Raw genomic sequence first — 27,006 nt, 5'->3', positions numbered from 1 at the left:
GGTCCATGTTTTCTAGCATATTCATGTTTTAAGTAGTTGTTTCAGAACAAGGCCAGTTTCATTATTCATTTCTCATGTGTCTACAGAGACATCAGATATGTTCAAATAGATTTTTTGTGGCCACAGTTAGAATAAATTTATAAAAAACAATTGACGTAGTTTGGAAAATATATTCTTGCAGATATTTAATGACTGATACTTTCCAGCCCTTAGAGTGAAAATGGAAATCTGGACCAAGAGGAATTTAAATGGCAAGAAAAGTGGTTTTCTAAACTCAGTGGTGTTGTGCAGTCTGCATGGGAGATACTGGCCCTAGTGCAAGGCTGCAGCTGCCTTCCTAAAAATCCCCCTTGCTCAAAAAGCAAGGTTTATACTTAGAAACCACAAAAGGTTTCCCTTTATGTGAGCGATTATCCCAGAATGTCAAGTTTCACTCCCTTTGAGGATTGTTTTTGTATTGGCACAGAGAACATTTTCCAGGGCTGGAATCTGACAGGCGCTGCAGCTCCTGGGTATGCTGCTGTAAAGTGATCCCCTAGCCGTGTGTGTAGTTACTGGTCTTAATTCCTCTAAATTAAAGAATGTGGGAAGGGCTTACTTGGGCTTGATGGGGACAAGATCTGGGGCAGTGGCTCAGTACTGGCATTTCCCACAGCGGTGTACCAGATATATGCTTCCATGGTTTACAAACAGCCCACATAAATCTGTGTATTGGCGCAGACCCTTTCAAAGCTACCTTTGTTCTCCCCTGGGGCTCTTCCCTAACCTTCCAAGCTTTACAGGAGGCTCACTTGAGAGGATGCCGGACAGTTCTGAAATGTGGGTGGTCATGAACCCAGCAATAGCACATGCTAGAGTCGTTGAACTGAACTTTAGGGCTGAGCCTTGTCAAGTCCTTCTGGGCAGCGCTGCAGCCTCGTTTCCCTGGACAAAGGGAACTACCGCACATTCTTTATTGCTTTTTAATTTCTCTTTTGTTTTCCATGATTATAGTAGATCATAAAAGAAGAAGAGGGAGGAGAATTTATGGTAGATGAGCCTATTCTATTGCTGCAATGAAACACTATGACCAAAAAGCAAGTTGAGGGGGTATAGGATTTTGGATTACACTTCCAGATTGTAGTTTACTGTCAACGAAAGTGAGGACAGGAACTCAAATGGGGCAGGAGCCTGGAGGCAGGACCTGAGGCAGAGGTCATGGAGGGGTGCTGCTTACTAGCTTCCTCCCCATGGCTTTCTAAGTCCTGCTTTCTTATAGAGCCCAGGACCACCAGCCCAGGGATGGCATCATCTACAATGGGCTGGGCCTCCGTCATCAATCACTAAGTAAGAAAATGCCTTACTCCAGATCTTATGACAAGTCACCTGCTTGGCCGTGCCTGTGTTCCTCTCCATGTCCTACACTTTCTCTTCTGGTGTGGTCTCCCAGCCTGTGATGACTCCCCGAGTCTTCAGTTCCCATGTCCATGTCTTCCTCTAGGCAGGGTCCATCTTCTTGACAGTGTTGTAGTGTGCCTGGCTGAGCTTCTTTATACACTTGTCTTCCTCCCGTCTCCTCCAAAATTCCCGGGTCTAGGTGTCATGTGATGTAGACCTTAGCTGAGAAGTTCTGTCAGAATCTTGCACCCCTCCTGTGCAGACCCCTATGCAGCTCTGTGGTATGTCTGTCTACCATTGGTGGCCAAGTCTGAGGTCTCGTCAAAGTAAGGACTGGAACTCTCCCACCAACTAACACGTTATGAAAGAAGATGCTTAACTGCCAATCTCACTAAATACACCTGAATCAGAAAACACACTGAATGCACCTGTATAGAGAAAAACAACACAGTTGAGCTTTATCTGATGTGAGCAAACATATCCCAATAGTGTGACTGTCATGTGTGGGGTGTGTGGATGGACTGACTCTTCAGTGTGACTGTCATGTGTGGATGGACTGACTCTTCAGTGTGACTGTCGTGTGTGGATGGACTGACTCTTCAGTGTGAATGTCATGTGTGGATGGACTGACTCTTCAGTGTGACCGTCATGTGTGGATGGACTGACTCTTCAGTGTGACCGTCATGTGTGGATGGACTGACTCTTCAGTGTGACTGTCATGTGTGGATGGACTGACTCTTCAGTGTGACCGTCATGTGTGGATGAACTGACTCTTCAGTGTGCCCGTCATGTGTGGATGGACTGACTCTTCAGTGTGACCGTCATGTGTGGATGGACTGACACTTCAGTGTGACTGTCGTGTGTGGGTGGACTGACTCTTCCGTGTGACTGTCGTGTGTGGGTGGACTGACTCTTCAGTGTGACTGTCATGTGTGGATGGACTGACTCTTCAGTGTGCCCGTCATGTGTGGATGGACTGACTCTTCAGTGTGACTGTCGTGTGCGGGACGTGTGGATGGACTGACACTTCAGTGTGACTGTCGTGTGTGGGTGGACTGACTCTTCAGTGTGACCGTCATGTGCGGATGGACTGACTCTTCAGTGTGACTGTCGTGTGTGGATGGACTGACTCTTCAGTGTGACCGTCATGTGTGGATGGACTGACTCTTCAGTGTGCCCGTCATGTGTGGATGGACTGACTCTTCAGTGTGACCGTCATGTGCGGATGGACTGACTCTTCAGTGTGACTGTCGTGTGTGGGTGGACTGACTCTTCAGTGTGACTGTCATGTGTGGATGGACTGACTCTTCAGTGTGCCCGTCATGTGTGGATGGACTGACTCTTCAGTGTGACTGTCGTGTGCGGGACGTGTGGATGGACTGACTCTTCAGTGTGACTGTCGTGTGTGGGTGGACTGACTCTTCAGTGTGACCGTCATGTGCGGATGGACTGACTCTTCAGTGTGACTGTCGTGTGTGGATGGACTGACTCTTCAGTGTGACCGTCATGTGTGGATGGACTGACTCTTCAGTGTGACTGTCGTGTGTGGATGGACTGACTCTTCAGTGTGACCGTCATGTGTGGATGGACTGACTCTTTAGTGTGACCGTCGTGTGTGGATGGACTGACTCTTCAGTGTGACTGTCGTGTGTGGATGGACTGACTCTTCAGTGTGACTGTCATGTGTGGATGGACTGACTCTTCAGTGTGACTGTCGTGTGTGGATGGACTGACTCTTCAGTGTGACTGTCGTGTGTGGGTGGACTGACTCTTCAGTGTGACTGTCATGTGCGGATGGACTGACTCTTCAGTGTGACTGTCGTGTGTGGATGGACTGACTCTTCAGTGTGACCGTCATGTGTGGATGGACTGACTCTTCAGTGTGACTGTCGTGTGTGGATGGACTGACTCTTCAGTGTGACCGTCATGTGTGGATGGACTGACTCTTTAGTGTGACCGTCGTGTGTGGATGGACTGACTCTTCAGTGTGACTGTCGTGTGTGGATGGACTGACTCTTCAGTGTGACTGTCATGTGTGGATGGACTGACTCTTCAGTGTGACTGTCGTGTGTGGGTGGACTGACTCTTCAGTGTGACTGTCGTGTGTGGGTGGACTGACTCTTCAGTGTGACTGTCGTGTGTGGGTGGACTGACTCTTCAGTGTGACCGTCATGTGTGGATGGACTGACTCTTCAGTGTGACTGTCGTGTGTGGATGGACTGACTCTTCAGTGTGACTGTCGTGTGTGGGTGGACTGACTCTTCAGTGTGACTGTCATGTGTGGATGGACTGACTCTTCAGTGTGACCGTCATGTGTGGATGGACTGACTCTTCAGTGTGACTGTCGTGTGTGGATGGACTGACTCTTCAGTGTGACCGTCATGTGTGGATGGACTGACTCTTTAGTGTGACCGTCGTGTGTGGATGGACTGACTCTTCAGTGTGACTGTCGTGTGTGGGTGGACTGACTCATCAGTGTGACCGTCATGTGTGGATGGACTGACTCTTCAGTGTGACTGTCGTGTGTGGATGGACTGACTCTTCAGTGTGACCGTCATGTGTGGATGGACTGACTCTTCAGTGTGACTGTCGTGTGTGGATGGACTGACTCTTCAGTGTGACTGTCGTGTGTGGATGGACTGACTCTTCAGTGTGACTGTCGTGTGTGGATGGACTGACACTTCAGTGTGACCGTCATGTGTGGATGGACTGACTCTTCAGTGTGACTGTCGTGTGTGGATGGACTGACTCTTCAGTGTGACTGTCGTGTGTGGATGGACTGACACTTCAGTGTGACCGTCATGTGTGGATGGACTGACTCTTCAGTGTGACTGTCGTGTGTGGATGGACTGACTCTTCAGTGTGACTGTCGTGTGTGGATGGACTGACACTTCAGTGTGACCGTCATGTGTGGATGGACTGACTCTTCAGTGTGACCGTCATGTGTGGATGGACTGACTCTTCAGTGTGACTGTCGTGTGTGGATGGACTGACTCTTCAGTGTGACTGTCGTGTGTGGAAGGACTGACTCTTCAGTGTGACTGTCGTGCGTGGATGGACTGACTCTTCAGTGTGACTGTCGTGTGTGGATGGACTGACTCTTCAGTGTGATGTCGTGTGTGGATGGACTGACTCTTCAGTGTGACTGTCGTGTGTGGATGGACTGACACTTCAGTGTGACCGTCATGTGTGGATGGACTGACTCTTCAGTGTGACTGTCGTGTGTGGATGGACTGACTCTTCAGTGTGACTGTCGTGTGTGGATGGACTGACACTTCAGTGTGACCGTCATGTGTGGATGGACTGACTCTTCAGTGTGACTGTCGTGTGTGGATGGACTGACTCTTCAGTGTGACTGTCGTGTGTGGATGGACTGACTCTTCAGTGTGACTGTCGTGTGTGGATGGACTGACTCTTCAGTGTGACTGTCGTGTGTGGATGGACTGACTCTTCAGTGTGACTGTCGTGTGTGGATGGACTGACACTTCAGTGTGACCGTCGTGTGTGGATGGACTGACTCTTCAGTGTGACTGTCGTGTGTGGATGGACTGACTCTTCAGTGTGACTGTCGTGTGTGGATGGACTGACACTTCAGTGCGACCGTCATGTGTGGATGGACTGACTCTTCAGTGTGACTGTCGTGTGTGGATGGACTGACTCTTCAGTGTGACAGTCGTGTGTGGATGGACTGACTCTTCACTGTGACTGTCGTGTGTGGATGGACTGACTCTTCAGTGTGACCGTCATGTGTGGATGGACTGACTCTTCAGTGTGACTGTCGTGTGTGGATGGACTGACTCTTCAGTGTGACCGTCGTGTGCGGATGGACTGACTCTTCAGTGTGACTGTCGTGTGTGGATGGACTGACACTTCAGTGTGACCGTCGTGTGCGGATGGACTGACTCTTCAGTGTGACCGTCATGTGTGGATGGACTGACTCTTCAGTGTGACTGTCGTGTGTGGATGGACTGACTCTTCAGTGTGATTGTCGTGTGTGGATGGACTGACTCTTCAGTGTGACTGTCGTGCGTGGATGGACTGACTCTTCAGTGTGACTGTCGTGTGTGGAAGGACTGACTCTTCAGTGTGACTATCGTGCGTGGATGGACTGACTCTTCAGTGTGACTGTCGTGTGTGGATGGACTGACTCTTCAGTGTGACCGTCGTGTGCGGATGGACTGACTCTTCAGTGTGACTGTCGTGTGTGGATGGACTGACACTTCAGTGTGACCGTCGTGTGCGGATGGACTGACTCTTCAGTGTGACCGTCATGTGTGGATGGACTGACTCTTCAGTGTGACTGTCGTGTGTGGATGGACTGACTCTTCAGTGTGATTGTCGTGTGTGGATGGACTGACTCTTCAGTGTGACTGTCGTGCGTGGATGGACTGACTCTTCAGTGTGACTGTCGTGTGTGGAAGGACTGACTCTTCAGTGTGACTATCGTGCGTGGATGGACTGACTCTTCAGTGTGACTGTCGTGTGTGGATGGACTGACTCTTCAGTGTGACTGTCGTGTGTGGATGGACTGACTCTTCAGTGTGACTGTCGTGTCGTGACGTGTGGAGAGCCTGACACTTCAGCAAGTCTCCTCTAGAGAGCTTGTGTGTGACACAGGCATCTTCTGCCCACTCAGAGCTCTAACAACACGTCCTGTGCGGCAGTGAACTTAGGAAGGAGGCCACATGGCGGCCCTGGTAAAGCTGTGTCTATGTGGTCTGGGGTAGAGCTCCTGTGTGTGCTGCTTCCTGGGTTGGTGTGTGTCCCTGTGGAGTCCACATAACCCATTCTTCGTGGGTTTTTCTCCCCGTCAGGTTTTGTCTTTTTTGCTGACCTCGGGGTGCCAGCCCCCTGTCAGAACCAGGGTAAAGAAGAAAATCCACGAATGAGGTGATAACTAGGAAAAGTTCTTACCCGTCTAAAGGTTATACGTTTTCTATCTGAGGGGGAAAAGAAGCACAGACACTTTCTGATGCTAACTTTTTCTTTCCTTCATCTTAAAAAAGGTGCTCTCTAAAATCTCTCTCGCTTTCCCTCCTCTCTGCCCCATGGCTGCTGCCCTTTCATCTGCTCCCTCACGCTCCACCCCTACTGCTGCCCTGCTGCCTCCACCCTTCACGCTCCACCCCTACTGCTGCCCTGCTGCCTCCACCCTTCACGCTCCACCCCTACTGCTGCCTCCACCCTTCATGCTCCACCCCTACTGCTGCCTCCGCCCTTCACGCTCCACCCCTGCTGCCTCCACCCTTCACGCTCCACCCCTGCTGCCTCCACCCTTCACGCTCCACCCCTACTGCTGCCTCCGCCCTTCACGCTCCACCTCTACTGCTGCCTCCGCCCTTCACGCTCCATCCCTACTGCTGCCTCCACCCTTTATGCTCCACCCCTACTGCTTCCTCCACCCTTCACGCTCCACCCCTGCTGCCTCCACCCTTCACGCTCCACCTCTACTGCTGCCTCCGCCCTTCACGCTCCATCCCTACTGCTGCCTCCACCCTTTATGCTCCACCCCTACTGCTGCCTCCACCCTTCACACTCCACCCCTGCTGCCTCCACTCTTCACGCTCCACCCCTGCTGCCTCCACTCTTCACGCTCCACCCCTGCTGCCTCCACCCTTCATGCTCCACCCCTACTGCTGCCCTTTCATCTGCTCCCTCACGCTCCACCCCTACTGCTGCCCTGCTGCCTCCACCCTTCACGCTCCGCCTCTACTGCTGCCTCCGCCCTTCACGCTCCACCCCTGCTGCCTCCACCCTTCACGCTCCACCCCTGCTGCTGCCCTGCTGCCTCCACCCTTCACGCTCCATCCCTACTGCTGCCTCCACCCTTTATGCTCCACCCCTACTGCTGCCTCCACCCTTCACGCTCCACCCCTGCTGCCTCCACCCTTCACGCTCCACCTCTACTGCTGCCTCCACCCTTCACGCTCCACCCCTGCTGCCTCCACCCTTCACGCTCCACCCCTGCTGCTGCCCTGCTGCCTCCACCCTTCACGCTCCACCCCTACTGCTGCCTCCACCCTTCACGCTCCACCCCTACTGCTGCCTCCACCCTTCACGCTCCACCCCTACTGCTGCCTCCACCCTTCACCCTCCACCCCTACTGCTGCCTCCACCCTTCACGCTCCACCCCTACTGCTGCCTCCACCCTTCACGCTCCACCCCTATTGCTGCTGCCCTCTGTTCTCCAGCTTTGCCCCCTCTCACAGCAAACTCCAGACAAGTCACATAGTTTCTCCTAGGCTAGGAATGTCACACTGACCCATGTACATAGCTCTAATTTGAGGAGGGTTTCCAGACAGAAAACAATTGGCTGAACCTTGAGGCTGGGGAGTACGTGCAGAAAGGTTTGCTGCAGGGACTTATTGCTAAAGTCACTTCAGGCTCCAGCCTTGAGTCAGTAAAACAACACCTGAAAAAAATGACCTCATGTATTTGTCTCTAGGGACAGCCAGATATTTGTCTCATGGGGAACTGGCTTGCTTTGAATTTGCTCTGAACTCCAAAGTAGCTGTCTGTGTAACAATCTGAGAAATGTAAAATATCTTAGTGTTCTTTCTATTCATCAGAATTATACAGATGGTAGAAATCTGCCTCCTGACCGTGCATAGCTGTGTGTGTGCCCAGTAGATGGACTATTTCACCAGATAAAACACACAAGCAGTGGGAACGCACCCAAAGCTGTTCTCGGAAGACATTGCAGACAGGAGCAGCTGGTTCCCACAGCCAGTGACCCCCGGTTCCACGGGTGGGGTCCCCCTCAGGGAATCATGTATCTGGTGGCTGACTTGTTAGACACTAGTGGTCACTGCTGTGCATTCCCAGGGCCCCCTGCACAGCGTATCTTTGTTCTCTGTTACCCAAAGCCCTAACAGATAAAGGATAATTATATAAAACAGAAAAATACAGAAAATATTTTTTTATCAAAACAAAATTTCAGATTATTTAAAAATGAAGTTTAGATGCTTTAAACATTTATTTAGAAAATTTCACTTTCATTAACAGTAAAAGCATATAATTTCTACTTGATTCATTGTGTTCTGACTTTGAATAAAGATGGCATGGTTTAGTTTTCTTAAGACTAAAGACATCTTATTAAATATATTCATAGGAAAGAAAAAGCGTTTGCAATCCAGTGTCTAGGGTCTGCATACCAATGTTAAGATCAATCTTTACAGGTCATGTGTGCTCTGTCTAGACACACAGCTGCACAGAGAGAGACATAACCGATAGTGATGTGCAAAACAGTCCCTGATGTCATGTAGACCTGTTGTGATTTTCTGTCAGCTCATTTGATGTCAACTCTAGACCATAGCAGAAGAGCAAAACCCAGTGTGTGAGCATTGCTCTCCAGTTCACGAGTTCCTGGCCCCTGGAAGGGCGTGCTTGGTAACTGTTTCACATCAGGTGCACACCACAGGGATGTTCGGTTCAAGACAAGGTGTAGAGAAAGAACCATTATGGGTGAACTCCAGGAGGAAAAAGACAAAGCTTGAATGTTGCTCTTGCTGTATTGCACAGAGCTGTATTGCACAGAACTGTATTGCACAGAGCTGTATTGCTACCCAGCTTTTACCTACACGCAAAAGTGTGGTCTAAGAGTGGGAGCAAGCCAAGAAAACAGGAAGTCCACAACCGAACAGGAGATGGAAGGTCACGAACAAGAAAGCCACTTAAGGTGCAAAGTGGAGAGGGCTCATTCAGCTGTGCAGAGAATTGGAACTAACAAGACAGGAGGATCAGTGCTTCCCTGGGGCTTAGTGTGAAACAAGCCATGGACATGTGAGCAGAAACAGTCAGGAGGGTCCTGTTGAGTGCTGTGCAGAGGAGACTGCTGTGTGGGGGGCGGGAGCTATAAGCGGATGCAGATTCTGTGGGTACAGAGACACTGCTGACCTCAGCAATGCGGGGTGTGTGTCTGCGCGCACAAGCGTGTGTGTGTGTGTGTGTGTGAGAGAGAGAGAGGGGGGAGAGAGAGAGAGAGAGAGAGAGAGAGAGAGAGAGAGAGAGAGAGAGAGAGAGAGAGAAAGCGGGTGTGGTGCTCAAGGAAACCTGTAATACTGTTTAGGGATGTAATTTTTAAATCATAGAATTCACTCCTATGACATGGAAAATTTGGTGACAGAAGCGTTTCTTCTCTTGAATTTGCTTCCTTTGATCCACAGAGCAGAGAGATGGAACATCTTGGGAGGGAGAAAGGGAAGGAGGGAGGGAGGGAACAATCACAGTTCCCAGGACTCTGATCTCCCATCTTAGAGCAGCACTGCTGGATGAGCAGCAAACCCTAGCAGTTTTTGCACACGATGGAGCCAATTATGCAGCGTGAGCGATCCAGGGAATCCATGAGTCAGATCTGCGCGCAGCAGAGGTCCTGTGCGGTCCTCTGCAAACCCGCACCGCGTGGCACATGAGAGTGCAGAGCAGTAGGGGACCCCGGAGAGGCGCCTCCTGAACAAACAGCTTTGCAAGTTACGTGGGAAAGAGGGATAAATGCCAGGCAGGTCTGGGCTCTGCTGCTGTCCTCTGCATGGCCCTGGGGTTCTCCCTGGGGTCTCTAGGGGCCTGTGCAGCGCACGGACAGTCAGCGGCAGGGCGACTGTTTGGATTTCAGCTCTTGAGCCCTGGCCACTTAAGATGGTTCAGATTATGTTTAATGGTTGTTGATCTAATATCTGGCTGGCGAGGATATTTGTCCCTGATGGCCTGGCACAGCTTCCAGGTCTGCAAACACTCATTGCTGTGGCCTCCGGCCCTGAGCACACTGTGGTCACACTGTAGGAATGTGACAGCGGGGCCAGGATTCTAGTTCTGCTCAATTTCTTTGTAAGTGATTTATAAACCCAGCTTAAAAATTTATCTCATGTGAGTCGCAGCGTTTTTGTTACTCTCAGCACATAGGATTCCAGTTACACATCGAGTTCTGTTATCGAGCTGTGCTAATGAATTTTGTGAATTATAAGAATGGCAAGTATGTTTTACTCAAGGGCAAGCAGATTCAAGAGAGCAATAGACTCTGAAGGGAGAAGATGCAGAAACCGTGTCCCACAGACTTGTGCAAGTGTTGGTACCTTTGTGCTGACTGTGGTCAAGGACGGGTTAAAAAAAGGATCCGAGCTGGAACTTAATCCATACAGTTTGGCTGTGACGAAACAATCTATCTTTAATAGAAATTACACATTATTCAGTATTTTATGGAAATATAACCTGAAGTACAAAAAAATTAGTCGGGTTACTATTTTTATAGCTCCGGAGACATCTATTACTGGATTTTTTTTCATTTTTTTCCAGCTTTTAAGAAGAAATAGTACATGTTATTTTGGGAAACAGAGCAAGCATGACAGGTGTGGCCATTAAGTCCACGATTCCAGCTGCTCGGTGACTGAGGCAGGAACTGAAGCCAGTTCGAGTTAGCCAGTTTCAGACAGCGAGGACTGTATCTCAGAGGCAGAAAAGGTCTGAGTTCAACTCCCATCACAGTGAAAGAAATACATGGACGGGGTGTGCACAGAGAGACAGACAGGCAGGAGAGAAAGGGAAGGGGGAGGGTTGTGCACAGAGAGACAGACAGGCAGGAGAGAAAGGGGAGAGGGTTGTGCACAGAGAGACAGACAGGCAGGAGAGAAAGGGGAGAGGGTTGTGCACAGAGAGACAGACAGGCAGGAGAGAAAGGGGAGAGGGTTGTGCACAGAGAGACAGACAGGCAGGAGAGAAAGGGGAGAGGGTTGTGCACAGAGAGACAGACAGGCAGGAGAGAAAGGGGAGAGGGTTGTGCACAGAGAGACAGACAGGCAGGAGAGAAAGGGGAGAGGGGTGTGCACAGAGAGACAGACAGGCAGGAGAGAAAGGGGACAGGGAGAGGGTGAGCAAACACGAGGAAAATCCGTGACATCTCTGAGGCCCTGAGCCTTCCCCCTGGGGCCACTGTGGACGCTCTCAGGTATTTCTTCCTGAGTATGCGTAGGTGTGTATGTGTTTATACATACACATGTCCACAGGAGAAAATGAGATCCAACTGCCAGTACCATTTATTACTCTTGCTTTCCACCCAATATCTTTAAATTTAATTTTAGAATAGGCATGGGGTATAACCATATAAAAGTGAAGTTAATTTTTTTTTTGTTTTGTTTTTTGTTTTTTCGAGACAGGGTTTCTCTGTGGTTTTGGAGCCTGTCCTGGAACTAGCTCTTGTAGACCAGGCTGGTCTCGAACTCACAGAGATCCGCCTGCCTCTGCCTCCCGAGTGCTGGGATTAAAGGCGTGCGCCACCACCGCCCGGCTGAAGTTAATTTTTATATATTGATCTTTGTGATCTGGCTGGACTTGTTGATTGTATGTGACAGTTTTTGATCATTTCTTACTTTGTGTACACATGATTCTATCACCCAAAAAGTCCGTTTCAGGCCTTCCCACTCCAGATGAGTTGCGTTTCTTTTTCCCGATCTCTGATTGTTTGTTGTGTTCCCGATTGTAGCGGACGTTTCCAGGACTTTGCCATTAGTTGTGGGCTTTGCATGCCTGGTGCAGTAGCAGGAAGCCCCCTTTATTGCTAGTCTGTTTGCTGTTTAATTTCTGTGTCATATTTTTGTCCGTTGAGATGATCATATGGTCCAGGCTTTACTCAATTTATTATAGTACATCAGATGAATTTCTTTTCTTTCTTCCTTTTTTCTTCCTTCCTTCTCCTTCCTTCCCTCCCTCTCTCCCTCCCTCCCTCCCTCCCTCCCTCCCTCCCTCCCTCCCTCCCTTCCTTCCTTCCTTTCTAATTTGTGTTGATTGGAGAACAACTCCCATGTGTGTTTGTTTGAATACTTGGTCTCCAGTGGGTGGAGCTGTTTGGGAAAGACTCCTAGGCTTGCTAGAGGAGGTGTCACATCTCTAGCACGCTTTGAGGTTTCAAGGGAGCGGTGCCATTCCCATTGTGATTTTCTCTGCCTCCTGCTTTGAAGTTTGAGAAAAGATTTCTCAGCTATGCCTTTGTTCCCCCATCATGGACTTGAACCCTCTGAAAACGGAATACTAATTAAACATTTTCTTTTGTGAGTTCGTTGGCCATGGTGCTTCACTACAGCAGCAGGGGAGTAGCTAGTGTGATTCTCCACCAGCTTCACTACAGCAGCAGGGGAGTAGCTAATGTGATTCTCCACCAGCTTCACTACAGCAGCAGGGGAGTAGCTAGTGTGATTCTCCACCAGCTTCACTACAGCAGCAGGGGAGTAGCTAGTGTGATTCTCCACCAGCTTCACTACATCAGCAGGGGAGTAGCTAGTGTGATTCTCCACCAGCTTCACTACAGCAGCAGGGGAGTAGCTAATGTGATTCTCCACCAGCTTCACTACAGCAGCAGGGGAGTAGCTAGTGTGATTCTCCACCAGCTTCACTACAGCAGCAGGGGAGTAGCTAGTGTGATTCTCCACCAGCTTCACACTTCACTACATCAGCAGGGGAGTAGCTAGTGTGATTCTCCACCAGCTTCACTACAGCAGCAGGAGAGTAGCTAGTGTGATTCTCCACCAGCTTCACACTTCACTACATCAGCAGGGGAGTAGCTAGTGTGATTCTCCACCAGCTTCACACTTCACTACAGCAGCAGGGGAGTAGCTAGTGTGATTCTCCACCAGCTTCACTACATCAGCAGGGGAGTAGCTAGTGTGATTCTCCACCAGCTTCACTACAGCAGCAGGGGAGTAGCTAGTGTGATTCTCCACCAGCTTCACACTTCACTACAGCAGCAGGGGAGTAGCTAGTGTGATTCTCCACCAGCTTCACTACAGCAGCAGGGGAGTAGCTAGTGTGATTCTCCACCAGCTTCACTACAGCAGCAGGGGAGTAGCTAGTGTGATTCTCCACCAGCTTCACTACATCAGCAGGGGAGTAGTTAGTGTGATTCTCCACCAGCTTCACTACAGCAGCAGGGGAGTAGCTAGTGTGATTCTCCACCAGCTTCACTACAGCAGCAGGGGAGTAGCTAGTGTGATTCTCCACCAGCTTCACTACAGCAGCAGGGGAGTAGCTAGTGTGATTCTCCACCAGCTTCACTACAGCAGCAGGGGAGTAGCTAGTGTGATTCTCCACCAGCTTCACTACAGCAGCAGGGGAGTAGCTAGTGTGATTCTCCACCAGCTTCACTACAGCAGCAGGGGAGTAGCTAGTGTGATTCTCCACCAGCTTCACACTTCACTACATCAGCAGGGGAGTAGCTAGTGTGATTCTCCACCAGCTTCACACTTCACTACATCAGCAGGGGAGTAGCTAGTGTGATTCTCCACCAGCTTCACACTTCACTACAGCAGCAGGGGAGTAGCTAGTGTGATTCTCCACCAGCTTCACACTTCACTACAGCAGCAGGGGAGTAGCTAGTGTGATTCTCCACCAGCTTCACTACAGCAGCAGGGGAGTAGTTAGTGTGATTCTCCACCAGCTTCACACTTCACTACATCAGCAGGGGAGTAGCTAGTGTGATTCTCCACCAGCTTCACACTTCACTACAGCAGCAGGGGAGTAGCTAGTGTGATTCTCCACCAGCTTCACTACAGCAGCAGGGGAGTAGCTAGTGTGATTCTCCACCAGCTTCACTACATCAGCAGGGGAGTAGTTAGTGTGATTCTCCACCAGCTTCACTACAGCAGCAGGGGAGTAGCTAGTGTGATTCTCCACCAGCTTCACTACAGCAGCAGGGGAGTAGCTAGTGTGATTCTCCACCAGCTTCACTACAGCAGCAGGGGAGTAGCTAGTGTGATTCTCCACCAGCTTCACTACAGCAGCAGGGGAGTAGCTAGTGTGATTCTCCACCAGCTTCACTACAGCAGCAGGGGAGTAGCTAGTGTGATTCTCCACCAGCTTCACTACAGCAGCAGGGGAGTAGCTAGTGTGATTCTCCACCAGCTTCACACTTCACTACATCAGCAGGGGAGTAGCTAGTGTGATTCTCCACCAGCTTCACACTTCACTACATCAGCAGGGGAGTAGCTAGTGTGATTCTCCACCAGCTTCACACTTCACTACAGCAGCAGGGGAGTAGCTAGTGTGATTCTCCACCAGCTTCACACTTCACTACAGCAGCAGGGGAGTAGCTAGTGTGATTCTCCACCAGCTTCACTACAGCAGCAGGGGAGTAGTTAGTGTGATTCTCCACCAGCTTCACACTTCACTACATCAGCAGGGGAGTAGCTAGTGTGATTCTCCACCAGCTTCACACTTCACTACATCAGCAGGGGAGTAGCTAGTGTGATTCTCCACCAGCTTCACACTTCACTACAGCAGCAGGGGAGTAGCTAGTGTGATTCTCCACCAGCTTCACACTTCACTACAGCAGCAGGGGAGTAGCTAGTGTGATTCTCCACTAGCTTCACTACAGCAGCAGGGGAGTAGCTAGTGTGATGCTCCACCAGCTTCACTACAGCAGCAGGGGAGTAGTTAGTGTGATTCTCCACCAGCTTTACACTTCACTACAGCAGCAGGGGAGTAGCTAGTGTGATTCTCCACCAGCTTCACTACAGCAGCGGGGGAGTAGCTAGTGTGATTCTCCACCAGCTTCACTACAGCAGCGGGGGAGTAGCTAGTGTGATTCTCCACCAGCTTCACACTTCACTACAGCAGCAGGGGAGTAGCTAGTGTGATTCTCCACCAGCTTCACACTTCACTACAGCAGCAGGGGAGTAGCTAGTGTGATTCTCCACCAGCTTCACTACAGCAGCAGGGGAGTAGCTAGTGTGATTCTCCACCAGCTTCACTACAGCAGCAGGGGAGTAGCTAGTGTGATTCTCCACCAGCTTCACACTTCACTACAGCAGCAGGGGAGTAGCTAGTGTGATTCTCCACCAGCTTCACTACAGCAGCAGGGGAGTAGCTAGTGTGATTCTCCACCAGCTTCACTACAGCAGCAGGGGAGTAGCTAGTGTGATTCTCCACCAGCTTCACACTTCACTACAGCAGCAGGGGAGTAGCTAGTGTGATTCTCCACTAGCTTCACTACAGCAGCAGGGGAGTAGCTAGTGTGATGCTCCACCAGCTTCACTACAGCAGCAGGGGAGTAGCTAGTGTGATTCTCCACCAGCTTCACTACAGCAGCAGGGGAGTAGCTAGTGTGATTCTCCACCAGCTTCACACTTCACTACAGCAGCAGGGGAGTAGCTAGTGTGATTCTCCACCAGCTTCACACTTCACTACAGCAGCAGGGGAGTAGTTAGTGTGATTCTCCACCAGCTTCACACTTCACTACATCAGCAGGGGAGTAGCTAGTGTGATTCTCCACCAGCTTCACTACATCAGCAGGAGAGTAGCTAGTGTGATTCTCCACCAGCTTCACACTTCACTACAGCAGCAGGGGAGTAGTTAGTGTGATTCTCCACCAGCTTCACACTTCACTACATCAGCAGGGGAGTAGCTAGTGTGATTCTCCACCAGCTTCACACTTCACTACAGCAGCAGGGGAGTAGCTAGTGTGATTCTCCACCAGCTTCACACTTCACTACAGCAGCAGGGGAGTAGCTAGTGTGATTCTCCACCAGCTTCACTACATCAGCAGGGGAGTAGCTAGTGTGATTCTCCACCAGCTTCACACTTCACTACATCAGCGGGGGAGTAGCTAGTGTGATTCTCCACCAGCTTTACACTCCTAGTAAGCACGGCTTGGTCATTGTGCGTGGTCCTTCAAGGATGTCCATCATTTTACATTGTATCATGACGTCATCTTCAAATGTTGGGCTGTGTTCATCTCTCCCCGGACACCTAAGGCAGGCAGTGAGTTCCACTTGTTTATTTCATGTTCCCTAGGTGAAAAACTCAGACACAGTGAAGGGCAGTCTTGGAGACTGCCCACATTTTATGAGTTGCTAGCCCTACCTGTCTGTGCTGCTCCCTGTTGAGTTGACCCCTGCTGCTATTTTATTCTTTTTCAGCCAGCAGGGCAGTCACTTTGAGCTCACACTTACCAGCACGATCACACTCTTTTCTGCTCCTGTAATGCTGTGGAAAAGGGACAATAGCCAGAGCTGAACCAGGCCAGGGATTCGGAAAGTGGGCAAACTTGCCCAAGATGCCCGTGCAGCAATGACTCAAAGATAATTTTATTGTTAATTTTCAATTCCAAGAAACATATTCCCAACAACATGATCCCTGTGCAGTCTAACCTAACACTAATATTTTCAGAGCACGGTTAGCAATGGGTGAGTGGTGTTGATGAAGCTTAGGAAGTGGTTCCTAGGCTCTCATCAGCTCATTGCAGGAAACCAGCCCTCATGTCTGAAGTTGGGAGGCCTTCCTTTTACTGTTATTCCCTTCGTTATCTCTTTCTTCTGCACATTATTAGTTCTTTGAGAATGTTGTATAATGCACTTTGATTACATTTATTCTTCTTTCCCAACTCCTTTCAGGTGTACTTCTGCTTCTATACCCATCCAATTTATCTCTCTCTCTCTCTCTTCCTCCCTCTCTCCCTCCCTTCCCCCCTCCCTTCTTTCCTCTCTCCCTTCCTTCCTTTCTTTTTTAAAAACAACCCTCAAGTTCAGTTTTTGCTGTCCACATATTCTTGGATGTGTGTCCATCCACTAAAGCATTGCTGACCTACCAGGAGCTACAAGCAGAAAGGAAACTGACTCTCCAATTCCCACTCGCTATCAGTTGCCGATAGCTCCCTAGCTAGGCCTGGTGCTTCGTGCCTCCCTTCCCTCTCCATGCTGGTATTTTGCCTGGTTTGAGCTTGTGTAGGTCTTTGTACATGCTGTCACAACTGCAGTGAGGTCACACCTACTTCAAGTTTGATTTAGCTTTTTATATAATCTTATATCTTATAGTTAATATAGTTTATATTATTGACTGGAAGATAAAATAGTTCTTTTTTCTTTAACCGTTATCCTTATGTTTTGATTTATTGAAAATTAAATTTAATTGGAATTTAATAACTTAATATTCAACTGAAAAATTCAGAAGTTGTGATAAATGTGTTTTTTCCTGGACAAGTATAAGGTCCTAACAAACATGTCCATTCTCTCTATGGGTTTGCTATAGGTTTTCTCCCTATAGGTTTGCTATAGCTGTGCTCTCTATAGGTTTGCTATAGGTGTGCTCTCTATAGGTTTGCTATAGGTGTGCTCTCTATAGGTTTGCTATAGGTGTCCTCTCTATAGGTTTACTGTAAGTGTTCTCTCTGTAGGCTTACTGTAGGTGTGCTTTCTATGGGTTTACTATAGGTTTTCTCCCTATAGGTTTACTATGGGTGTGCTCTCTATAGGTTTGCTATAGGCTTTCTCCCTATAGGTTTGCTATAGTTGTGCTCTCTATAGGTTTACCATAGCTGTGCTCTCTATAAGTTTGCTATAGGTTTTCCCCCATAGGTTTACTATAGCTGTGCTCTCTATAGGTTTACTATAGGTGCGCTCTCTATAGGTTTGCTGTAGATGTACTCTCTGTAGGTTTATTGTAAGTTTGCTTTCTATGGGTTTGCTATAGGTTTTCTCTCTATAGGTTTGCAATAGGTGTGCTCTCTATAGGTTTGCTGTTGCTAGAAAGAGGCTAAATTCTCACCAGTTTCTGTGGTCACTACTTTTTCTATGTCACTTTTTCCTTTTCTTGTAATACATTATTTGATTTTTCAGTGATATTTTGTAGCTACATTTGATATTTTGAAGTTCCATATTTTATCCGATAATGTCTGTTTTTTTCTTCCCATGAAATAGAAGTTTGGTTTGTTGTAAAATTTCCATCGCTATAAACTTACTAACAACACTTTAAAAATCTCATCAATTTGGCATCTAAGCTGTGTAATTTTCTGTTCTTTAAAAATTGCTTCCTAAGAATCACCTTTATTCTTTATCTTCTGAAGTCTATTGGATATAGTCTGTTTTAAAATTGTCTTTTCAAGCTGAACCTGCAGGTAGGTAAGCCTAATGATATTTTCTTATCTTGCCTCTCATTAATAAGCGTGCAAAGTTCCTTCCATTGCTAGTTCTGTTGTGTTTCCCTTTGATTCTCCTGGACACTTGTAGAGGGTGGTCAGGCTTGCTACAATTTCACTGATACTAGTTATTCACTTAAGAAAGCAATCGTTCATTTATGTCAGTCTGAAAGATTGTCAACCCAGAAAGCTACTGATAGACTGATGATGAAGATTGGTTAACACTCCACCCAGCCAGGCCTCCCACATCCTAACCCAGGCTCTAGTCCCATGCGTCTTCCTGTCTCTCCACACCTATCCTTTCTCCAACCTGCCATAGCTAGCTTGGACCCCACATCCAATGCCCTAGCTTTGTCTGGCCACCCTTACCTATACCACAACCAACCTCTAGGTGTCTGCCAGGACCTGCCCTATCTACCCAGAGTCTACAGGTTTCTCACAGGCCATATGCAACCTTTCCATTCAGCCAGATTTATCCCAACACAATAGGCTTGGACCAGGAAACATAGTTTACTGCCTAATCTCCTCTGTCCACCTGACTTGATTCTACCCAAGCCATTTCCAGCCTCCAGGCCCAACCTGCCCACACATCCTCTTTTCTGCCCCAATCTGCTCCATCCATATCACACTTAGAGCTAACAAAGTGAGTCCACATGCTCAGATCTCATCACAAAGATAGAAACAGTATGAAAGATCAAGTCAGTATTCAACTTCCAAATCTACCAGTCCCGCAGAAAATACATAGATAAACCCAGGATACAGAATTTAAAAAAATAGTAAATGTCATCAAGGAATCCAAGACTTTAAAGAAAACACAAAGAAATGGCTTGATGAAATTAAGGAGAAAGACTTTAAGAAGAAGAAATGTCTGAGTGATGCCTAAGAAAACACAAACGTAAGAGATGTAAATGACAAAGACAGTCTTGAGATTGGAGCTCAATCAAGAGATAGAAATATTGAAGAGGACTCAAACTGAAGTGAAAACTCTGTAGCTCAACTATAAAACTCAAAGGAAAAGCCTTACAAGAAGAATGAATCAAGCAGAAGATAGAATATCAAGACTAAAATATATCAAGGTAAAATAAAGGATCCAGATCAAATAAGCAAGGAGTATGAACAATCTTTAAAAATGCAGGAAAGGAATATGGTAAATGTGGGACACTATGAAAAAAACACCCCAAACTATGAAATATAGACACACAGGAGGGAGAAGACACCTTAATCAGTGACATAGACTAGGTCTTCAACAAGATCATAGCAGAAAACTCCCCAAGCAAGGAAAGACACATCCGTACAGACACAAGAAGCATGCAGAGCATCAAATTGACAAGACTGGAAAAGAAAATTCATATCATAGTTAAAACACTAAGTATATGTAACAAAGAAAGCATTTTGAGAGTCGTAAGAGAAAAATCCAAGTTACAAATAAAGAAAACCACATCAGAATAATGGCTGATTTCTCAATAAAACTTTGAATAACAGAACATGAAGCAATGCATTCCAAGTCCTGAAAGACCTAAAATAGTATACCCAGAAAAACTATCTGCCATGATTAAAGGAGAAAAATTCACAACATAAACAGCCTAAAAAATATATCTCCAATACACCAAACCTAAGGAAAATACAGGAGCATTATTTCAGGTTGAAGAGAGGAATGAACATTCTAGAGAACCCATGAAAAGAAGTATGGTGCCATAATTATTAAAAGACAAATACACTGAGAATACAACAATGCCAAAAATTAGCCACATGGCGGCCACAATTAACACACATATTTCAATAATAACTTTAAATATCAATGGCCTCAATTCTCCAATCAAAGGTAGACTAACTGAATAGAATACACCCATCTGTTGTCTGTAAGGAACACATCTTATCTTTCCACACAGGTACGGTTTTAGAGCAAAGGGATGGACGAAAATACTCCAGCCAATAGGGACCAGGAAGCAAGCCGTTGTCACTGTTCTAACATCTAGCAAAACGGACTTCAAAATAAACCCAGTCAGAAGAGAAAAAGAAGGATGCTTAATTCTACTCAAGGGAATAGTCAATTAAGAAGATAATACTATCCTAAAAATACTTGCACCAAACTCTGGGCACCCAAATTCATAAAAAAAATGTCTACTACTGAAAGACACAGATTAACAATCAATTAATAGTGTGCTAGCCCATTACCCCACTTCCTTCAACAGACAGGCCAAATGAACAAGAATAGAGAAATATCAGAATTAATTGATATCACACATCAAATGGACTTAAAAGTTATCTACAGAATATTCCAGCTAAACAACAAAGAATACACATTATACTCATCAGCATGTGGAAGCTCTTCTAAAATAGGTCACATACTGGGGCAAAACCAAATATTTACAAATTAAAAAATATTTAAATAATTCCTTGTATCCTATCTGACCACAAGGTAATAAAACATAAAACTGACAGCAAGCAAATCTCTAGTAAATACAAAACTCATGGAGATTAAACAATTCATTACTGAATAATGGATGAGTCAGAGAAAAAAAATCAAAAAAGAAATAACCTCTTGGAACTAAATAAAAATATAATACAACAAAACCTCTGGGACACGTAGAAAGCAGTCCTATGAGGGGAATTTATGGCTCTAAATCATAAAGAGCACAAATAAATGACTTAATGATGCAGTTCAAAAAGTTGGAAAAATAAGAACAAACCCAGTCAATGGCAAGAAATAATAAAAGTCAGAGCAGAAATCAATGAGATAGAAGCAAAGAAAGCAGTGCATAAAACCAATGGGTCCAGTGCTAGCTCTTTGAGAAGACGAGCAAGATTAACAGACTGTTTGTGCAACTATCCAAAAGAAAGAAAAGGGTCCAAATTAAGAGACCCCGAAACTTATAGGGAAACTTTACAGCAGACACTAAAGAAATTCAGAATATAGTAAGATAGTACCTTAAAAACCTGTATTCTGTTAAGCTGGAAAACCGCAAAGGAATGAATGAATTTCTAGATTCAGTCAAACCACCAAAATTTAATCAAGAAAAATAAAGAACCTAAACAGACCCATAACAAATGAGGAGACTGAAACAGTCGTAAAAATCTTTACAGCTGGGGGCTGGAGAGATGGCTCAGAGATTAAGAACACTGACTGTTCTTCCAGAGGTCCTGAGTTCAATTCCCAGCAACCACATGGTGGCTCATAACCATCTGTAATGAGATCTGGTACCCTCTTGTACACACAATAAATAAATAAAATCTTAAAAAAAAGAAATTTAAAGGAAAATTAAAAAAAAGATTTACAGCTAAGAAAAAAAGAAGGTAGGGTTAGAGGATTCACAGAAGAATTGTACCAGACATTCAAAGATCTACAGTCAGTCATTTACAATTCATTTTTAAAAAGTTAGAAACAAAAGGACTCTCCCACACTCCTTTTACGTAGCCAGTATCATAGTAATACCCAAATCAGGTAAAGACACAACAATAGAAAAGAAAACTACAGAGCAATATTCCTGATGAACATAGATTCAAAATATTCAATAAAATATTTACAAACAGCCGGGTGGTGGTGGTGCACGCCTTTAATCCCAGCACTTGGGAGGCAGAGGCAGGACGATCTCTGTGAGTTCGAGGCCAGCCTGGTCTAGAAGAGCTAGTTCCAGGACAGGAACCAAAAGCTACAGAGAAACCCTGTCTCGAAAATCAAAAAAAATATTTACAAACAGAATACACATATATATCAAAAAGATTATGTGCCATGAACAGGTTGGTTGTGTACTTATATGTAGGGATGATTCAGCAAACATAAGTAAATAAATGGTAATATATCACATAAATGGACTTAAAGATAAAAATCACATGATCATCTCAAAAAAATACCTTTGATAAAAATCCAAGATGCCTTCATGATAAAAGTTCTAGACAGAGTAGGTCTGGAGGAAACATACCTCAACATAAGAAAAGCTATATATGAGAAACCCTCAGCCATCAACATCCTAAAAACAGCTTGATGCAATCCCACTGAATTCAGGAATAAGACAAGGATTTTCAGCATCCCCACTCATTTTCAATCTTTTGCTCAAGTGCTAGTTGAGGCAACAAGGCAAGAAAAAAATTCAAAGGATAGAAATAGGGAAAGAAGATGGCAAGTTACTATACAGTAGAGATTCTAAACATTGTACCAGAAAGCATCTAGAAGCAATAAACAAATCCAGCAATGTGGCAGGATACAGAATCAACTTGTACAAATCAATAGCTTTTCTACACACCACCAACAAACATACAGAGAAAGAGATTATGGACACAATTCCATTCACAGTAGCCTCAAAGAAAAGAAAGCTTCTAAGAAATGAACTTAATCAAGGATGCATGTTGTCAGAGTTTCTTGCCCTACCAAGTCCTTGTTCTACCCGGCTTTTGTCCTCCCACCAAGTCCCACAGCCATGTAGTCCCAAAGAAATCACACAGAGGTCTATATTAATGATAAACTGATTGGACCATTAGCTCAGGCTTCTTATTAACTCTTATAACTTATATTAACCCATTATTCTTATCTATGTTAGCTACATGGCTCGGTACCTTTTTCAGTGGCATAGTCACATCTTGCTTCTTCACTGTCTGGAGAGGACTGCAGAGGGAGATTCCCTCTTCCCAGAATTCTCCTGTTCTCATTGACCCGCCTCTAGTTCCTGTCTGGTTGTCCCATCTATCCTTCCTGTCTGGCTACTGGCCAGTCACATTTATTTAAAACATAATTGACAGAATATAGACAATTGTTCCTTACCACTATAGAGATTGTATTCTGTCTAGATAGGTAATCTTCAAACCACTTCAAGGATCTGTGGAACACGGCATTTAAATAACTTAGGGTTCTGTTGACATGAGACATGATTGCTCCTGACAGCACTAATCTATTCCTGAGAGAATGTTGAGCACCAAAGACACTCCACTTGGAGCTTGTTTTCTTCTTGGCAAAATTGGCCTTTGGGCAAGGAACTGCCCATGCATTGACCACTGACAAAATGCATGATGTCCAGACAAGACAAGCAGGATACAAGAAAAAAAGACTGTCAAATCTTGCCAAGACAAGTTTTGAAAAATTTCCTGCCTCTGAAAATGGTCTGTAAATTATGCTAGGCCATAGCCAAAGTTGGTTGCTTCAACATTGCAAAATGAGACTTTGGGTGATTGCTCAGGTAGCTAATTGTCTCTGTCATATATTGCTCGCCTTGGACGCTACATGATTGTACTTCCTGCCTGCTCAAGTAATATTATCTCCCTTCTCAGGCCTTCTATGGGGTTGACAGAAGACAGGAAAGCACTGAAACCTGTTATTGTCAAAAAGCTTACTCTTTATTTTCCTTATTTCTGTTTCATGTGTTTCAGTGGTCTCTATGATCTATGTGAATGTTTGTATCATTGTGTCTTGGGCCATTGACATGTTTACCAATAAAAATATCTCATTTTATTTAAAGTCTAGTTTTCTGAGCCATCCCCACTCACTTTGGGTTGTTATTTGCATAGAATACCTTCTTTTCATTTCAATTTATTTGTGGTGCTGTATCTAAAATGAGTTTCTTGTAGACAGCATATAGGTGGACCATTTGTTTTAATACATCCTTCCAACCTTTACCTTTTTGCTGTTGCAGAGCCAATCTGCTTACATTTAAAGTAATTATAGATAAGAAGGAGCTTACTTCTGTACTTTCCCCACATGTGGTTTAGATTTTCCCCTCCTTTCTTGCATATGTTCTTCCTTTGTTGTTAGTCAATTCTTGTAATAAAATGGTTCAAAGTATTTCCTTTTGTGTATATTTTATAGATACTGTCTTTGTAGAGATTACATTTAACCTTTTAAAGTTGACACACTTGAATTTTATTTATACTAGACTAACTTCAATAACACACAAAACTCTGCTTTTTCTATCACTGCTACCCCTGCCTTTTTCAGCTTAAATTTTTATTATTTTGAGGAAGAATATCCATGCCACAGTGGACATGTGGAGATCCGAGGACAGCTTTGTGGAATTTGTTCCCTCCTCCCACCTTTCCGTCGGTTCCTGAGATTGAACTCAGGTTGTCAAGCTTGGGCAGCCCACTAACCTTTTTTCAGTTATTAAAATTGAAAGTTACAATTTTATGAATATAGTGTGTTCATCAAAGTATAAGCCAATAATAATTTTAAAATTCACTTGCTTCTTAAATTATGTATGAAAATGTAGAGTTGCAAATCCAAGTTACAACATTAATTCTTTGACACTAACAATTTTTTAATAATGTATTTGCCTCTTAAAATTAGTTACTGAGGGCCTGGAGAAATGGCTCTTCCAGAGGACTTAGATTCAACTCCCAGCGCCTACATGATGGTGCACAACCCTCCATAAGTCCAGTCCCCAGGAATCTGACACTCTCCTCTGGCCCCCATGGCACTGCGTGCATGTGGTACACAGACATGCATGCAGGGAAAACACCCATACACATAAAGTCTCAAAAATTATAGAGTTCTATTGGTGTAATTGCTCATACATTTGCCTTTATTAAGACCTTTATCCTCATGTGACTTTAAGTCCATATTCACAGTTCTTCATGTCACTGGAAAGTGGGCTCCCTCTAGCGTTCCTTAGAGGACAGGACTAGAGGTAATGACCCTTGGCCTATCTGGGAAGCCTCAATTTCCCCATCACGACTCAAGTGTGTTTACTAGATGCAGGATTCTCTGTTGACAGAGAGAGACCCTTTCTTTTAATCTCTTTAGTCTGTCAGCCACTGAGAGTATCCTGGGTCGTGAGCCACTTTTTTTCTGCTGCCTCTGGGATTCAGCCTGGTTTTGGCTTTTGATATTTACTGCATCATGGATGCGTGAGGCTATTTTAGCTCATCTCGGGAGCCTATTGAGCACAGATGTTTATATATCTTTTATCAATTTTAGAATCTCTTTTTTTTGTCATATTTCTTTAAATATTCTCCCTGATTCTCTTCTTGTCCCTAGAGTTCTTCGGGCACATGTTGGTCTGCTTGACAAAGCCCCATGCATCCTGTGGTCTCCATTTTTATTTTAACTTTTTGTGGAAATAAGATCTTATCACCCAGGCTGTTCTGAAACTCAGAATTCTAAGGTCAAAGCATTTCAGATTCTAAAGCATTAGTGGAATGTGTCTTGGACTAATGAAGTATAAGTATTATACTACTGCAACAGATTTTACTAATTTAATGAGTTTTGCTCTTTGATCTGAAACATTACAACTAATGTGTAAACTCTGTGGCCACTTTTATCCCTGGTTACTCAGTGAATAGAAAATGTTTGGTGGTAATGTAGGGCTCCCCTTTGTGTTACAGCTTGCCACTGCCACCTTGGATGGGAAACTTCAGCTCTTTGTGGCTGAGTGACTGCTGGCCTGAGGATAAGACTGCAGGAAGAAATGAAAGAATTCATGACTTGCCATTGAGGCAGATGGGGCAGTTTTTGTAGGGGGCCCTTGCTGGATTCCCCTTCTGCAGGACTCACCCTCCTCTGAGCTTCCCTTCTCCTAGAAACCATAGCCCATCTGTGCAGTTATTCTTCAATAAAGATGAGTCGGTGTCTGTTTCCTGTTGGTACGTTTGAGAGAAGGAAGGGTGGGGGCCTGAAGCAGCACTGGCCTCTACAGAAGCCGGGTCATCTTATTCTGCACTCTGCAGTTTCTCACTTCATGCATCCTACCGTGGCAGCTGCACTGGAGGGTGCAAGGTGACAAGGATGCCATGGCCTGATACTGTCCACCTTGATGTCCCCCTTTGGTTTCTTCAGGATGAACAAGGCCCAGGGCACAGAAGATGGACACCATACTCAGTTTGGTCTTCTCAATCTCTAGCGGGAGGTTCTTATGATTCCCTTTGGTATTTGAAAGATAAAATGATTCATGTTCTGGGGAATATGTCATGGGTTTGCTCAACATTGGCACATCCATGTGTTTGAAGACATCAAAGCAAGAATGTGGTCGTGGTCCCAAGCCTGGCCACAGAGGGATTTGGCCCAAACCTTCTGGAATAAGCAATTTTTTGTTCATTTTCCCCATTCCCTTGCAAGGCTTTCTTTGCAGATGTGGACCCCATTCTTGTCTCCAGCTTAAAGACTGCTCTGCATTCCAGGCCTGTCTGGGAGGAAGCTGGCCTTTCCTGTCTAGCATGAATGTTCTCTGTGCTGTGCATACACCAGGTGGCTAGTGGGGAAAAGACGAAGTGTACGTACAGTACAGGTGTCTGTGGGTCTCAGGGGCATGCAGGCCACAGGCGACAGCCCCTCAGAAGTTCACTGTCAGTATTACTGCAAAACCGAACTGTTGGTGTGTTGGTTGCCTGACCACATTTTAACCACAGAAATTTCTCGCTAAAGGAGTGAGCATAAAACTATGTCTTCGCTGCCTTGTTCTTTTCTCTCTCATGTCTTTTATTCCCGTTTTTATTGCCGATCAAAATTTGCTCATATTCTAATTAGGATCAACTTTGATTTGTTTTTTCTGTGTAAGTTCCCCTGTTATCCCTGAGTTTGCTGGGGCATAGCTCCATGGTGCCTTGCACGCTGAGTTCATGACATTTGCTGGCACCGAAGAGGTTGAGACACTCCACATACATGGGGAATTTTCTTTTTGGTAAAAAATTTTCCCAGATGAGTAGGTGACCATTTATGGTAGCTGTTGGGGCTCTTAGTCCCTTGGCGCCTGAGGCTTCAAGTCATCTCCCACTTACTGATGCCTGAGTCTTACTAATCTACTTACTGCATGCACTTG

At 45.8% G+C, this 27,006-nt stretch overlaps 1 protein-coding gene across 1 annotated transcript in view; it reads left to right on the top strand.

Annotated features, from left to right (window-relative positions):
* The window catches only part of Wdr27 (WD repeat domain 27), a 113,020-nt gene extending 86,312 nt beyond the window's left edge, over positions 1–26,708 (top strand). The window contains exon 25 of the mRNA XM_075951460.1: positions 25,577–26,708. Coding sequence (XP_075807575.1) covers positions 25,577–25,627 — 51 coding nt within the window. The 3' untranslated portion in view covers positions 25,628–26,708. The remainder of the gene's footprint in view (positions 1–25,576) is intronic.
* The last annotated feature ends 298 nt before the right edge of the window (positions 26,709–27,006 follow it).

The sequence above is a fragment of the Microtus pennsylvanicus genome, chromosome 1 (genome assembly GCF_037038515.1).
Source record: "Microtus pennsylvanicus isolate mMicPen1 chromosome 1, mMicPen1.hap1, whole genome shotgun sequence".
NCBI lineage: Eukaryota > Metazoa > Chordata > Mammalia > Rodentia > Cricetidae > Microtus > Microtus pennsylvanicus.
This window is presented reverse-complemented; position numbering and strand designations above follow the sequence as displayed.